The sequence below is a fragment of the Colossoma macropomum genome, unplaced genomic scaffold (assembly GCF_904425465.1).
Source record: "Colossoma macropomum unplaced genomic scaffold, Colossoma_macropomum, whole genome shotgun sequence".
In the NCBI taxonomy this organism is placed as follows: domain Eukaryota; kingdom Metazoa; phylum Chordata; class Actinopteri; order Characiformes; family Serrasalmidae; genus Colossoma; species Colossoma macropomum.
The window spans coordinates 37,817,773-37,833,704 of NW_023494789.1; the positions used below are offsets into that span (position 1 = coordinate 37,817,773).

At 39.7% G+C, this 15,932-nt stretch overlaps 1 protein-coding gene and 1 long non-coding RNA gene across 2 annotated transcripts in view; both read left to right on the forward strand.

The window, feature by feature from the left end:
* Window positions 1-8,808, forward strand: part of LOC118808499 — a 107,349-nt gene extending 98,541 nt beyond the window's left edge. The window contains exon 3 of the long non-coding RNA XR_005007281.1: window positions 8,554-8,808. This is a non-coding gene — a long non-coding RNA (uncharacterized LOC118808499). The remainder of the gene's footprint in view (window positions 1-8,553) is intronic.
* Window positions 8,809-8,880: 72 nt separating this feature from the next.
* Window positions 8,881-15,932, forward strand: part of LOC118808498 (cadherin-22-like) — a 116,675-nt gene continuing 109,623 nt past the window's right edge. The window contains exon 1 of the mRNA XM_036571222.1: window positions 8,881-9,656. Coding sequence (XP_036427115.1) covers window positions 9,453-9,656 — 204 coding nt within the window. The 5' untranslated portion in view covers window positions 8,881-9,452. The remainder of the gene's footprint in view (window positions 9,657-15,932) is intronic.

The window sequence follows — 15,932 nt, forward strand, 5'->3', positions numbered from 1 at the left end:
CTTTTTATTGAACATAAATATAAATGATTATAACTGATTTCACAGTTATTTTGATGCGACCGAACAGCCACATTCAGAATGCATCATGACGAATCCATGCATGTTTACACCCTTTCTACACGTTCTAAGTGTGTGTGTCTGGATCATGTTCAGACTTTTCCTCGAGAACTCTGATCCAGCTCGCTCAGGTTTGACTTGGCCTGGAGAGCTCACAGTGGGCTGGCACAGACCGCAGCCCTGGTGACGGCTCTGCGTACCTCCCAGCTGCCAGCTGCCCAGCCGCCTCCTCTGCCTGTCAGAATGCCTTTGCCAGGGGGGCTTTGGAGCCCCCTCGCTCACCCCTTTCCTTTCTCTCTGCTTGCACCCTTCTGATCATTGGCCAGTGTTTGGTGTCTGGGCCTTCACTCATGCCAGCAACCCATGAGATGAGCGATTGAGTAATTGTGCAGCTGGCAAAGTGCAGGGTAGGGAGTGTGGCATGCAAGCCAGAGAGAGAGGAAGAGAGAAAGACAGAGCAACCAGGAGAGAGAAAGGTAAAAGGTTGAAAGCGAAAAGGAGGAGGAGTGGCAGGGCTTTTTTTTCTAAAGGTAAAAGGTGGGTAAAGAGGAGGGCGAGCATAAAAAAAAGGAAAGAAAAGAAGAGGGGATCGACTGTTAAGTGCTTCTTTCTTGGCAAGGGCTGTGCAGTGAGAGAGGAGAGAGAGAGAGAGAGAGAGTGAGAGTGAGTGTTATAGTGACAGAGAAAAAGGAGAGAAAGGAAAAGTAAAGGGAAAGCAGAGGAAGCTGGCTGCAATTAGCATAATTAGCCAACCTGCTTTTCTAAGGCTGTGACAATATATGTCTTCCCTCATTACGTCCTGTAAGCAAACATAGAAGTTAATTCGATGCAGCGTGCTGCACGGCGCCACTCACGCTACATGCTCCATCCATTACAGCAGACATGGCTTGCCAATCCGGACTACTCCCCTCTGAGGCTCACTCACCCAGCCCTCTCCACACTGCCAAGATGAGAGAGTCTTTTGGACATGGGGTGCTTTAAAGTGGTTCCTTATTCCAGGGCATAATAGCCAGTCTCAAGAGCTCCCAGCCAGCAGCCAAATGGAAGAATGGAACAACACTAGAGACACTGATGCCAGTCCAGGTGTTTGGTTAATGTTGCCTAATCGACATTGTATTTCCAAATGTTTGGTTTTCTGAGCCCAAACAGTTTGTGAGCCTGAAATGATTATTCAAATGCCTGTGGCTCGATTCACTACCCTGACATTATTGTACAAATGCTACATTGAGGAAGTGGACTAATAGCCACAGGATAATTGGAAGCATCTATTTTCAGTAATTATGTGTTTAGCATAATAATACAATACAGTCAGATAAATGTAAGGTTTTTTTCTCATCATTTAAAATGAACAAGTATGTTGAGGTTTTACATAAAAAAAGAAAATTAAAGGGGCCATATGCGGCATTTTTCTAGTATTTTTTTTTTTTTACGCTGAGCTCCACTTATGACGTTTGTGTTGGCTGATGTGCTAAAAGCAGTCATTCATTTTCACACAACCATTTTCCAACCACTGCTTATCCCTTAAAAATGAATAGAATTACATTTCTGCTACTTTAGGACTGATGCCCTGTTCTGATTGGCTATGCCCAGTCCAGGCTGAAGCACTTTTACCTTATGAATGGGTGGAGCTAAACTGTGAATAGGTAGATACCTGTGAACGTATTTTGTGGCATCACAAAAACAGTGAATTCAAAACATGCTGTTTTTGTTGTCAGTCAGGAGTCTTTCTACTTTTTATTTATTCTTTCTACGTTTTAGGATTTTAACCCAGTCTTTCTTCTAGTCCTGTGACATTTTGGGTTGTCTTTAATGCACTGCTTGTTTAAGATCGCCCAACAGATTTTCAGCGATGTTCGGCGACTGTGAGGGCCATTCCAAAAACTTCACTTAACATTTCTTGAAGTAGTTCATGCTGAATTTTGAGCTGTGTTTTGAAGCATTATCCTCTTGTAGGAGCCAACCTCTTTTCAGCTTTAGTATCTTAACTCACTGTCACATTTACTTCTAGAATTTGCTGATATTTAGTACAATCCATTCTTCCATCTGCAATGTTCCCTGTGCTGCTGGCTGCCACACAACCTCAAAGTATAATAGATCTGCCTCTCTGCTTAACAGTTGGCAAGGTGTTCTTTTCATCATATGCTGCTCCATTGTTCTCCAAACATACCTAAACTTTTGCATACTACTGTATGTTCTGAAACTTCTTTTTCATGACATGGGCCCTTTTAATAAATCAGAAGTTGTACATACTCTGCTGGTTTTAGTACTCACTCCCTGACCTAGCAAACACCCTCCTGGGAATAGTATTGATCTATAGGTTAGCAGTATTCATTCACAGTGAATCTGAAGCATTCTGTTTTGCTTCTTTAAGTGCAGCTTTCAAGATTCTGTGGCAGGAATAAGAGGCACAGGAAACATCATTCAAAAGGAAGAGTTTTGTGGGAAGCTGGATAAAACCCTAAGGTGACAATCTATGGAGATTTAAACATAAAACAATTCAAACCTTCCCTCTTGTAAATAATGCACAATGCAGAGTTCTTAATAATCATATAGTATCACAGAGTCTGAAATGTGTTTCTAACATGTCCATGCCTGAAGATGATGGTTCAGAGGCTTTACTTCCTATGTCTCCCCAACTGCTTCTTTTTGAATTATCTTTCTTTATTGAAAATCTGTCTCACTGCCCTTATTTTTGTTATACTTTTTTCAAGCTCTACATGCTCGTTGTACATCTGATCTGCTTATATTGAACCCTTGGTTTTCCAAACTATTTATTGCTGCTGCTCAGGCGGGAATACTTGCTGGGTCACAGGGTGCAGATAGAAAAATCATTAGAGCATAGATGGATATAATTTCTTACAGAAATAGCCAAAAACAGATTGACCTTTGTGTTCTGAGAAAAAGAAAGGATTGGTGGGGGTGCTGGTCCATATGATGACCACACAGTCTGTGTTCTCCACCCACTTTTGTACAACGTGAACGACGAAGATGGCCTGTAAACTGCTGTTTCTGTTTTTTTTTTTTCTTTTACCCTTTCCAACTGCTCCATTTGTGTTTTCACAGCAATTGAAGTCTTGACTGAGTTCCGTCAACTCCTTCAGAGCCTTCGCCATACTTTCACGGATGCATTCCTTAATGGTCTCCTTGAGTGCATCTATACTGAATGCTAATGGCTGTGGGGGCGGTGTAGCTATAGCTCTGCATCTTTCTCTCAGTGACTTTCCTTTTTTCTTTACAGGAGAACAAATATTTGTCTTTGAGATTGGTAACGATCTGTTTTCTTGGAGCGTGCTTTCTTGAAATTCAGTTGGGGTGTGGAGAAAAGAAAATAATAAAAATAAATAAAATCAAATTTCAAGGTTAGGGAGACAGTTCAACAGTTTCCGGATGTCAACTTGGTTTGTTTGCAAACCTTCACTGCCATTGTTTTTCAGGCACAGTTTACAGTGGAGATGCTTCAAATACACTCTTGACTCCTATATAATCCATCAGTCCATTTGACCACTGGAATCAAACATCATTGCACTTTGTCCCTCTAAAGTCAAGGGTTTTTTTTTTTTCTTGTTTATGAATTTCAGCTCTGCGGCTCCTGAGGTTTGACACAGCCAAATGACTGTGACAAATTGGGATTTCAGATGCCAAAGATGGCCACTTTTAATAGGCACACAAAGGGGATTTGAGCACTGGCTCACTTGAATAACCAAAGCCGTATGTAGTCCATGTGGGTCGAGTTTTGATGAGAGCTTTCATGTGTCTGATCCAGGAGAAAGGCGAAGCATAGTGGGGCAGTGTTTGGCTACTGCACAACTGGACGTCACATCAAAACTCGAGGCTACCTTTGGGGGGAATGGAGGGTGGTATTAACCTCAGGCTATTAGTTTCAAAATAGTGTTTTTTAAAATGTGCTCAAATCAGTTTTTCTCTGTAGTCAGCTGGATGTTTTTAATCTTTCCTTTGCATTTCCTGCAACTTTTTGGATTAAAAAAGGGGAGCTCGGCCTAAATGTCACTGTCACCAGACGTAGAGCTGCTGTGTTTGTTCTTCTACAGTGAATGGCACACATCAGCCAATAGACTCTGGTGATTCGTGTTAAAGGGATAGACGTTGGGCAGGTTGAAAGGGAGAAAGAGCAAGAGAGTGAGCGAGACTGAGAGGCTGTTCGCCTCTGCCTCTGGCCCCAGGCCCATCACTCGGTGGTGATCAGTCTCCTCTCAGGCTGCGGATGCCAGCTGTCACGGCCTCTGCACTCCGGCTGGCGACTGATGAGAAGTAGCAGCCATGTTTTCTAATCAATCCGGGACCTAATAGGTCACGAATGAGCGCATCCGGCTTGCCAATAGCGCTTTGGGTGGGGAGAGGGAGGCCTTACGTCTGTATCAAAACCCCACCGATGTAACCCCCCCCTTCTTCTGAAGCTTGCTAATTGACATCGTGCTAATTAGCCCAGGCCAGTGACTTCTGGATGTGGCCAACTGCACCAGCACCAAGTCCTCTTTTTTTCTCCCCCCAATGCCAATTCATTAACGCACCACACTCTCTGCCTTAATTAGGGACAAATTGCGCGAACCCTTAATAAGAATTTCAAGAGTGGGAAGAAAAGGCGGGGGCTAAAGGGGAGGGGGGAAAGAAATACACAGAGGGATTCCACTTTGTTGTTTTTTTTTCCTATTAAATGCCAAAGAGTTCTGAGTGCAAGCAAATGGTTGGGCTTGGAAAAGTACTTCAGAGAAATATGTTCACCCAGAAAACTATTTGATACAAATGGTTTATAATTAATCATAAGCACATGGCTAGGCCAAGTAAGAAAATCTGCTGCAAACGGCACAGGGGAACATGGAGATAGACTGAAATAAATTAATCTGTATTTTTTTTTCTTTTGCTGAGATGTTTTCCTTTGAGGCAAAAAAAACAGGAACAAACAACATGCTTTTACTTTGAAGGGAGCTCTTTAGCCAAACACATTCAGGACTAATTGCAAACATGAAAACATTATTTTATGATCAAATAATTGTAAAAAGGGAGCTTGTTTGATGGTTTTGATGGACCGCAGTTCAACATATGTAAGTATTGCTGGTTATTGGGATGTGATGTGAAGTCGTGAAACTTTTTTTTCTGGTTTTTGTTGTTTTATCTTTTTTTATTCTCTTTGTAGTCTCTCCAGAGCATTTTTCATAACATAAACCATGTCTTAAGGAGTTACAATTTGTCCCATGTCTTCTGTTCTTCTTCTTTGTGTTTTTCCATCCTGAAAAAGTGATACTGCGCATTTGTGACCAGAGTCACCAGTAGAGCAGCGCTCCTAAATGCCATGCACGTCACAGCCCCTTTTCATCAAACGTAGCTTGCAGTTAGAGCAACAAACAGAGATCACAGTCATACTGGCCAATGGAGGATAAGAATACGCAGGAGTACCTTTTTTCTGTGAAAGAAAGATATCAAAATCAAACTGTGGGAGGCTAACAAGGCGCCCCTGGTGAAAATTGAGTGTTTATTTCTGCAAATTCAGCCTCCACCGGTGATGATCAAAGAGAAGTCACATACTCACCGTTAACCATCTGCTAAGACTGTGCTAAGCTATTACTGGTATCCTTCCTGCGGCCTGCTGACACTTTGAGTGTGCTAATGTAAGTAACTATTCAGCGAGTTGTGTGCCGCAGGATTTGCCTGGATCATAAAAACACGATCTGTCTTTGTCTCACTTTGGTATCCACCAGTTCTGCTGAAAGAGTAGTTCATCTAAATGTCTGAAATTGCCAGTAATTTGTTTTTATAATGCAGTAAATAAAAATTAGGGCTGAATATTGTCATCAACTTCATGATACGATACATATCACAATGTAAGTGTCAAGATACGTCACAATATAATAAAGTGACGAAACAGACCAGATGTACAATAGACAGCTCAAAGATCTTTATAGACAGGTGATAAAGTTTAACTGTTAATACAAGAACACAAGAAAAAGTTGCGTTTGATGTTCTATTATAGCTACCAATTTCTTCTATTATAGTTACTTTAATAAAAATGACTTTTTAAATGAATGTTTACTTTTTTAATAATTTAATAATAATAATCAGCTCAAAGTGCTTTATAGTGCTTTAAGTTTTACAATACTACTACTACTACAACAACAACAACTACTACTACAACTACTACTACTATTAATGCTATTAATGCTAATAATAATAATAATAATAATAATAACCATAAAATGTTACTCATCTTAGCACTTTAATAATAATTTAAGCACTTTAATAATAATTTTAGCACTTTCCATGCCGGTGGCAGCTTAGAGTGCTTTACACACAGGTGATAAAATTGTTTAATAACTGAAAAAAAATAAAGTTTGATTTTCTTCTATGACAGCCACTGTTTTCTTCTACTGTAGAAGAATTATAATAAATAGTGCTGGGCGAAATTCTAAAAACTATGTTGTAGGTATGGTTCACGCTGAGGTGCTGGTCAGAGCACAAAGAGGCAGTTTTTGCACTTTTAATCAACAGAATCCTTGCAGGCAGTGGTCAGTACTTGGGCACACGAGACTGTGTGAGAGAATTTGTGGCTCTAAAATATTCAGTGACTTTCAGAGTGGTCCACTTATACGGACCACAGATCACACACATCACAGCAACATAATCTGTTTAGTTTTTAACAGTGCTATGAAACGAAGCAGCTCTACAAAGCCGTAAACAAAGCGGCTACCCGCTAATCACAGGGGGCTGCGGACTTATAACACTACAACCGAGAACTAAACCACGTCTGTGAAAGTGAAAGTAAGTCCACTACATAACTAGTAAGGATAATGCAGGCCTTAACAGCAGTTATTAAGAATGCTCATTTCATTCATGCACAGAACAGCAGACTGATAACCTGATGGATGAACTTCACTTTGTACTCCATTCCTCTTGAACATGCGACGCACAGAAACAGCTTCTTCTCCAATGCAGCCTTTTATACACATACTAATAATAAATACAGAGCCAAATCCTAAATATAGCAAAGGTTTGCTATGTGGTGGATGTTGTAAACAGCATACTCTCAGACTTAAATGCATCACCGATGTATTAATGTGTCTTGTAACGATACACATAGGAAAAAAAAAGAAACACGCATCACCACAAGCTTATCCACAATACTGTCGTGAGGATGTTTTGTATGCAGCCCTACTAACATGCAGGTTGTCCACGTTCTTGTAGACAACTGCCTGATTTTCTTGGATCACTTGATTCTATAAAGCTGCTTTTCTTCTTGCCTCTTATCTGCTCTCTGCATGAGTTGTACATATCAACTTAAAGCTTTTGTAAAAGCATCATAAAGTAGAAAACCCTAAAACTGCCAGAGAAGAAACCTTTTGTGCAGCTTGTTGAAGTATAAAAGGGCAAAGGAAGCAATAGCCTAAGGAGTTTTGCTAGTCTGCTGCTGCCTTAGTCACTTAGCCTTGAGGTTGTGACACCTTAGCTACGCTAAATGTTGTTTTTCTCCACATTCACAAGGCTTCAAAAAGACCATTAATCATTATCCTTGGCCAGTGCCGGATCTCCGTGCATGCAACAGGGCCGTAGCTTATCTACACCTTCTGGCCCAGTGTTTGTTTGAAGTATTAGGCTTGCTGCTCTGATGGATGGAATTAATTGATTAATGCGTTTATCCAATTAGTGGTCCCTCATGCAATTAATCAGATGCCCCCTTGTGTAAGGCCCATGCCGCAGGCCACAGCTAGGCAGTCAGATGCTTTGTGGGCCGGGTTCTTGATGTATAACCGTCCCTCCTCCCCTCCACCAAACCTGGCTAGCTCGCACACAAGGCATTGCTCCTGGGCTTAGCCCATTACTGGGATTCTTGCTGAGTCCCAACATTCTGCCTTGAAAAATGTTTGCAGGTAGATTATCCAACCTAAAAGCATATTTTCTGCACACGGTTTTTTTTCCCGAATGCAAAACAGCAAATCAAATAATTAAAATGGCAGTGGAGTGCTGGAGTCAGGAATAGTTTTTAAAATTGCATTTGTCTTTAACTGGTTGGGGTGAATAAATTAAATCTTTTGTTTATCACTGCAGCAGCATAAATACTATTGATGCGTTCATTTTGAAGTGCACAAGGCAACAGCAATGGGATAAGGATCAAATGGCTCACATTTGTGAGCAGGTCAAGCAGTTTCTATAAAAATAAATTGAGTTTTCAGGTACAGTATAATTGGCCAACTTAAAAAAACAGCACTGAGAACTGGAATATTGGTATTTTAATAGAGCTCAAAGTAATGTTAATTTGCTCTTTCGTTCAGAGCTGCTTTCTGAGAACTATGTTTGGATAAAAAGAATCTGACTCTCAACGATATTGGATTTTTGTAGATGTAAAATGAACATTTTGACCATTTATTTTCCCCTCACTGCTCTTGTCCAATATCTGAGGAGAAATATGTCAGATCGAAATCTCCAGATATTGCACAGGAGTATCATTAACTCTTGTCTCACTATATCTCTCTCTATGCCCTATTTCAGGGGAGCTGATCGTTTTCCAGCATGTTCTCCAGAAGATCGTGGGAGGTCAAGTGTAGATGCAGCTGATGCCCTGTCGAGGAAGCAATGCCAAGCACCAAACCCCTACTGCTCTGGATTTAGTCCATTACATATTCCTGGAACCTCAGAGAAAGTAGCATTTCCCAGTTTGGAAAAAATCCCTCCACTGAATGAATAGTTTTCATCAGGTACATCTGATGTGCCTCTTATTTCTCCTCTTGGAAGAGAGAGCTTCAAATATGCACATGTATGTGTGGGACAGCACAAGTACCCAATTTTGACATGCCAAAAATCACTAATAAGTAAGCGAGCATTACTGTAAGCCCTGGTTTCATCTCCAATGGCATAGCCCCGCTGGAATTGCTGAGATCCAGCCTGAAAGCAACTGAAGCTCACAGCTTTCACTGCTTGGCTATCTCGATTTCCAAGCATGTCCTTGCCTCATATCACCTGGTCCAAAACCTGCTCATCCCATAGAGACTCAGTAGCAGACGCACAAGCCTGTGGCCTTGGAAACGGTACACCGGAGTGAACTCTACTGCCTGTGACTTCGCTGCAACCTCTTGCAGAACTGCAAGGAAACCAAACAGAGATAAAAAGATGAAAACTTCTGGCTATACTCACCCAGAATACAGTGTGCATTCACAATGATCTAGCTCCTTCCCTAACTCGCTCACAAATCTGCTGAGGAACAGCAGCAACCTTTTCAAAATGGTGAAATACTGATTGGATTTATAGCTTCCACAAACAGGAAAGAACTTGCTATCTTGGATTTTTATTTTTCTTCCTCAAAAGAAAAAACAATATCAAGAGGTGGAAGGAAAAGTTTATCTCGACTGAATTATTCCCTTCGCCCCATGTAGAAGCTAGAGTTTTCCAAGATGGCTGCCCACTGGAGAGGAAGGGCGTCAACTCTAGTGGTGACTCTAGGGGTCCTGCACTGCTGGGGGTGGGTGTCCTGTCATGTTGAAAGGACTAGTGAGAAAAGCCCCATGTCTCATGAAAGAGTGAAGAGGGGCTGGGTGTGGAACCAGTTCTTTGTGGTGGAAGAGTACACAGGAACGGAACCGCTCTATGTTGGAAAGGTATGTGCATGTATTTTATACTAATGTGTTGTCAATATGATAATTATATTGTGGTATAAACAGAATATATTGCCGCTGTCTAATGAGATATTGGACTGTTTTCGTTCGTACCTTTATCATAAAATGTTGATACAGTTGGCAGTAAGTTTTATTTAAATATATTACAAAAGTTAAATATATTACAAGAGTTAAAAAAATTTATTTTCAGAAGTCAGAGACCACTCTTCATTATTAAATTTCCAGTCAAAATGGTCATTAAGTATGTGGATCGTGAGAAACAGAAAATGCAACCAACTTCTAAGACTGAACTTGATGTAGAAAAACGTCCCTGCAGATTTCTTTTAAAAACTGTAATAAAGGCAAAAGGGTGGATGCACTAAATATTAATATATACATTTTGATATTACATTTAGCTGTTGATGCTTCTGTGGAATTTTTCATTTGAATATATAGTTACTGATGCTTTTTCTCCTGTTGCTGAAAAATGACTAATTTGCTCTTAATGGATGTTTTGACTTTTGCATAGTACTTCATTCTTTTAATATATTATATTTATGTACACATAAAAAAAGGTTCTTCAAGGATTTTTAAGTAAAGAAAATGGCAGAAAGGTTTGTGCTGTTGTTACGATGTCAAGCTTGTACCCCAGAACCCTTTTTGGTGCTAGGTCTATACAGAACCATCTACAGCACATTCTCTGTCAATCTGAAGAACCATTTCACCATGCAAAGAACCCTTTAATCAAGCAAAGAGTTCTTTGAATGTTAACAGTTTTATGTATAGAACCATTTTCTTTACTAAAGAACCCTTTTTTTTTAGGATTGTATGGTATCTTTGCAAACTTAGCTTGTAGCACTATGCTTGCTTTCATTTGCATTGTACCTGCTGTTTTTTTTCCCTTAAGGTTGTAGAGAATGTCTTGGCTGAGTCTGTGCTCACTGCAGCGTCTGGTTCAGAAGACAGAAACTCGAACATTGTGCATAGAACTCAAATGCTGAAACATTCCTGAGCCAGCCAAGTGAGCCGGATCAAGCCAAAACTTGTTTCTTTAACTCGTACGTGGGCCAAGTTGGAACAGATTCACTTACAACACTGTGCTAGATCTCCTCTTACCTCCAGTCTCTACTTTCAGTTTGGCTGTATTAGCTCTGCATGTCAGGAGCCAGAGAGGTTTGAGTGTGTGGGTGTGTGTGTGGTGTCTGAGAGAGAGAGAGAGAGAGAGAGAGAGAGAGAGAGAGAGAGAGAGAGAGAGAGAGAGAGAGAGAAGTGAGAGAGAGAGAGAGAGAGAGAGAGAGAGAGAGAGAGAGAGAGAGAGAGAGAGAGAGGAGGGCTCATGCATTCTAGAGTGATTCATTATGCCAGAGTGTGCGTGCGCTGGACAAGACAGGAGTTGATGTCTAAATGGGAAGGCACACAAGGGGAAGTGTGGGGGGGTCTGGAGAGAGATGATTTTATTAATAAAATTACCCAGAGTTATTGCACCCCATGAAGCCAGGGCACAAGCCAAGACTATTAATAGAGGCTGCTGGTGTTGCTAGACCCATCTATCGCTGAGGGTATCAAATACTTTAATTAGGGCAATATAGGATTAAATGTGACCGGCATGCATTTTATCACCATTTTTTTGGGGGGCTTTTTCCTCTCATTTCCCCTCCCCCTTTTCTCTCCTGCTATCTTCTCCAACTCAGCAAGGATGCCAAGAAACCCTGGCCATTATGCTGCTAATGAAATATGATTTTTTTTCTTACTAAATGGTCCCTGTCTATGCCGTAAACTGGCAGCTTTGCTCGATACATTTGGATAATGAATTTCCCCGCCCTGCCATGATCTCTGCTCAAACCACATCACTGAAACAGTCTTTGCGTCGCTGCCGTGTATGGTATTTACAACCAGGGCTCGAACTGGAAAACTCCAAACGAAAAACCAGAAAGATATTTTACTAGGAACAAAAACAAAACCGAAAACACAATCATGCCTAACTGTTCTGGAACAGATATATTGATTAGAAAGCTCTGTTACCAGTTATGTTATTTTTTCATTCCCACTGTGTAGTGCACTAAAATTTTAATGCCTTTTTGTACAGTATGACTGTAAAGTGCTTTTATGCTGTAGATTTATTTGGTAATCACAACCCATAAGTAGAAAATAGCTTGGAATATCCTCTGTGCTTTAATGTATACTATCACATCACACAACAGGTGGGCAATGTGACGATATTTTATCGTTATCGTGATAAATTTGTGATAAATTGTGTTGAACAATATGCTTTTCTGACCGAATTGTGGATATGGCTCATTACAGAGAGAGCATAATTAGTCCTGTTTAATTAGATTTAGTGCAGCATAGTATGTAAAACATTAAATAAAAATGATTGTACCCAATAATTCTTGATAGACATAATGCACTAGTACTGCCTAATTTGCTGTGTATCGTGTATGTATTGTGATGCATAAATATCGTGATATGATGTTTTGCCTTATTACTCACCCTTACTCTCAAGTAGGAATGACTTATCAGTATAGATGAGTATTGATATCAGAATATGTTGGATGAGAAACTGGAGGAAAAAAAATCCATTCTGTGGGGTAGAGGAGTGATTGAGTGGTTTCAGCATGATAGACTGCTTTTAGATGCTCATCTTCAGTGAAGTGCTTCAGCTAAAAATAGCAATTTTTTAAATTCATTCAGAGTCATTTTTGAAAAAAATCATAAGTTCTCAACATCAGTATCAGTTTTGGAAAAGAAAAGATGGCACTGTGACATCTCTACTCACATGATCTTATGTCTGTCTCCTAGCTAGCATATCTCTACATTAAACAGGGGATTTGCATACACTACTGACAATGTGTTACATTGCATTTGGATTTATTTTGATCACAGCAACCTTTAGTTAATTATTATGGAAACTTAAAAATTTCTGAGTTCACCATGGGTTAAAAATGTATTTTTGCTGTCAGTTGTATCTCCATTTTTGTTTTTTTGTTTTTTTTTCCAGCTTTAGACATAATTTGAAATCGCTAGCTGCCTTTTACATGGTGTCAAATTTCAAGACGAGTGGACCGCTAGAAATGGTCCAGAATTATATGGATTAAATAATTTCCCCATTAGTGTCCACTTAAAGTTAAGAAGGTATTTTCCATCTTCTGTAAAGTTACCTTTCTGGAGATATATACGTTTTTTTCCCCAACAGTGACAGTACGCAAGATGCAAAGCACATGTGATTATTGGCTCTTTGGTTCCCTAAAGAGCCTGTTTTTGCTTGGTTCTTGAATGTTTTAACTGAAATATGTGTAAAGAACCCTTTTCCACATGATGTACAGATTCTACCCCAAATAAAGGTTTTTCCTAGAGACAATGGCCATGAACTCAGAGAATCAATGGCAAAGAACTAACTGGCCAAGTATTCAAAGCAAAGGATCATTTAGGAACATGTTAGATGTAGAACATTATTATAAGAATGTTATGTACATCTTACCCAGTGTAGTTCATTCTAGTACTATGTTTTTTACAGATCTTTTGTTATTGCAGAAGTAGGATATTCTATATACAGTGCACACTGTGTAGGAGGACAAAGGCTTCACAAGCATGCTGTAATGCACATCTTCTCCAATCATCTTTGCAGCATTACTGACCCTAATGTACTTGGAGAAAACCAGTCAGCACCACACAGCTATTTAAATGTCTGCAGGCTGACTCCAGTCTAAAAAGCAAGAACCACTACTGTGGAAAGACCTCTGTGTTTCTACTGGACCAGTGAAATATTGTACTTGCAGTTTTTCAGTAAACAAAAGCCTCTTTCTCAGAAACATTTTATGGATTTTAGCAAAACATACTGCACGGCAAGCACTGGATGCTAACAATAAGGTTAAGGTTTCTCTCTTACAAAAATTAACCATGCAACTGGGGTGGGCGGTATGGCAAAAATATTATATTATGATTTTTCAAGACATTTTTATGATGCATGAAATGCATCACAATATTTAGTTTTTCTGATATTTAATAAGCTGAAACAGTCAAAATAAAACCAGCAGTACCATAAATACTACTACTACTACTACTACTACTAATAATAATAATAATAATAATACATTATGTACTTAACTACAATGATTTTATTCATTGTTTTACAAACTGTGCTGCACTAAATCTGATTAAACAAGCCTAATTATGCTCACTTTGTAATGAAACGTAGTTAGTGTTCTTTAGGTACTGACGACATGCTCAGAAAAACGTACTGTGACAATTTATCACCATAACGAGTATCATGATATTGAAAAGGGTTCTATATAGCGCCAAAAAAAAAAGATTCTATATAGAACCATATACAACACATTCTCCATCAATCTGAAGAATCGTTTCACCATGCAAAGAACCATGCTTTTACTAAAGAACCCTAGAAGAAGGAGAAGAGTGTAGTTAGGTCAGCTAGCCAGCATCAAGAGTGCATCATGAATTTTTTATATGCAACAGAAAAAAGCCAAAACATTCATGTGCAATTTCTTAAATGTTTTTTTTTATCAGAATAATTCAGTGAACCAATTTATTGTATTTCATAAGTGGAAGATAGAATTAACAAAGATTAATAAAAGTGACCCATTATTTGCCAAGTTCCTCCAGCTTTCTTAATATGTCATGTGCATGTGATTTTCAGTATTATTTCACTGCCAGGGTTTTATCGTCTAGTACAAATATCATAATAAACAAATTAACTAAGCACTAAAGCCGCTTATTTCGCTGATGGTTCCCGGCTCAGCTTTTTTGTTTTTTTTCATTTGGTAAATCTTGTACCTGGTACCAGGTACTATTTTTGGTATCACCTCCTTTGGAGGTTCCAAGCGAGCTGAGCCAATACCAATAGGTGACACTGCAAAACGCTGATTGGTAGGAGCGAATCGCTAACATTAACACACATGCTAACATTAGCTACCAGATTAGCATAGCCTTTTATGTCACGTTTGAGCAACCAGAACCGTTCTGTCGTCTGAACTCTAAAGGTTTCTGGAACAAGATACTTCTCCTTTACGTCACAGCAGTCTCATTTGGTGTCGCTATGACGACCAGCTACTTTGAGGGGTACTATATCTACAGTGGAAAACGAAATAGCTGGCACCACAAGTGAGTAGAATCAAGTCGATTTGTACCATGCAGTGAAAAAGTGGCTTAAGATTTCCATGTTATGTACTCTTAGGTTTCAATAACAGTCCCTGAGTATGTTTGTCTCAGAAACACTGTTACGTTTTGGTGACGTTTTTCCCCTGTTGGATGTTAAACCCCTTATATGCAATGTATATAGTTCCATCCTAGTGTTACAGTGTGCAGTGTTTACTTCAGCAGCCTGGATCCAGGGTCTTGGATCTATTGAATGGTTGAAGTGATGTATTCAACCTCTCTAAAGGAGCCTTTGGAGATCTTCACAAGACACACTGTTTAGCCATGCAAAGAGTTCCTTGAAACTGTGTTTGCTTCAAAACAACATAATGTTCTTGAGCCCACACACTGTTGATGCAGCCACATTTCTTTTTTAGACCAAGCATATGGACAATATAAAAACATTACTTCGATGGAGAGGTAGTAAACACAGTCCTTCTTCGTAATATAGTTGCCCCGGTGCATATACACATATATATCTCTTGGCTGCCTAAACAAACTGTTTAACAGTGGTCACCAACTCTCCTCCTGGAGATATACTTTCCTGCAGAGTTTAAAAGTGACCCGATCCAGCAAATCAAGTTAATTATCTGGAGCAGATGGGTTCAAACTACTGTCCACAGGAGGATCTCCAGGACCAGGGTTGGTGACTACTGGTTTAAACCCATTTATCTGGGTAGTAAGTGTGTTTCTGCCTATAAAAATACCATAATACATATAATACATATACAAATGGGCATTAACAAAGTCAAAAGTAACAACAATTTCTTGTTTTCAAAAAAGAAGATGAGATGTTGTGAGCAAGTTAGAATAACAGAGATTTGGAACCTGACTTTACCTCCACTGCCCGAGCCATTGCAGTTTAATTCAATCTAGCTCTAGTTTTGCGGTGCCAATTGTGATCGAGAATGTCTTGGGACAACCATGGGAAATTTTGGGCTAAATGTTGGTGGGATCGATAGGGGGGGGGCAAATGGAGTGTGTAATTTCTAAACCAAACCTAATGCCTCTTGAATGCAGAGCTGAAAGTAGTGGGGTGGTACACTCGTTAAACTTGTACGATGGACAACAAGCCTGTCGTTAGCTCATGGATGTAACGTTCATGGCTGAAAAGTTCCCCAAATAAAC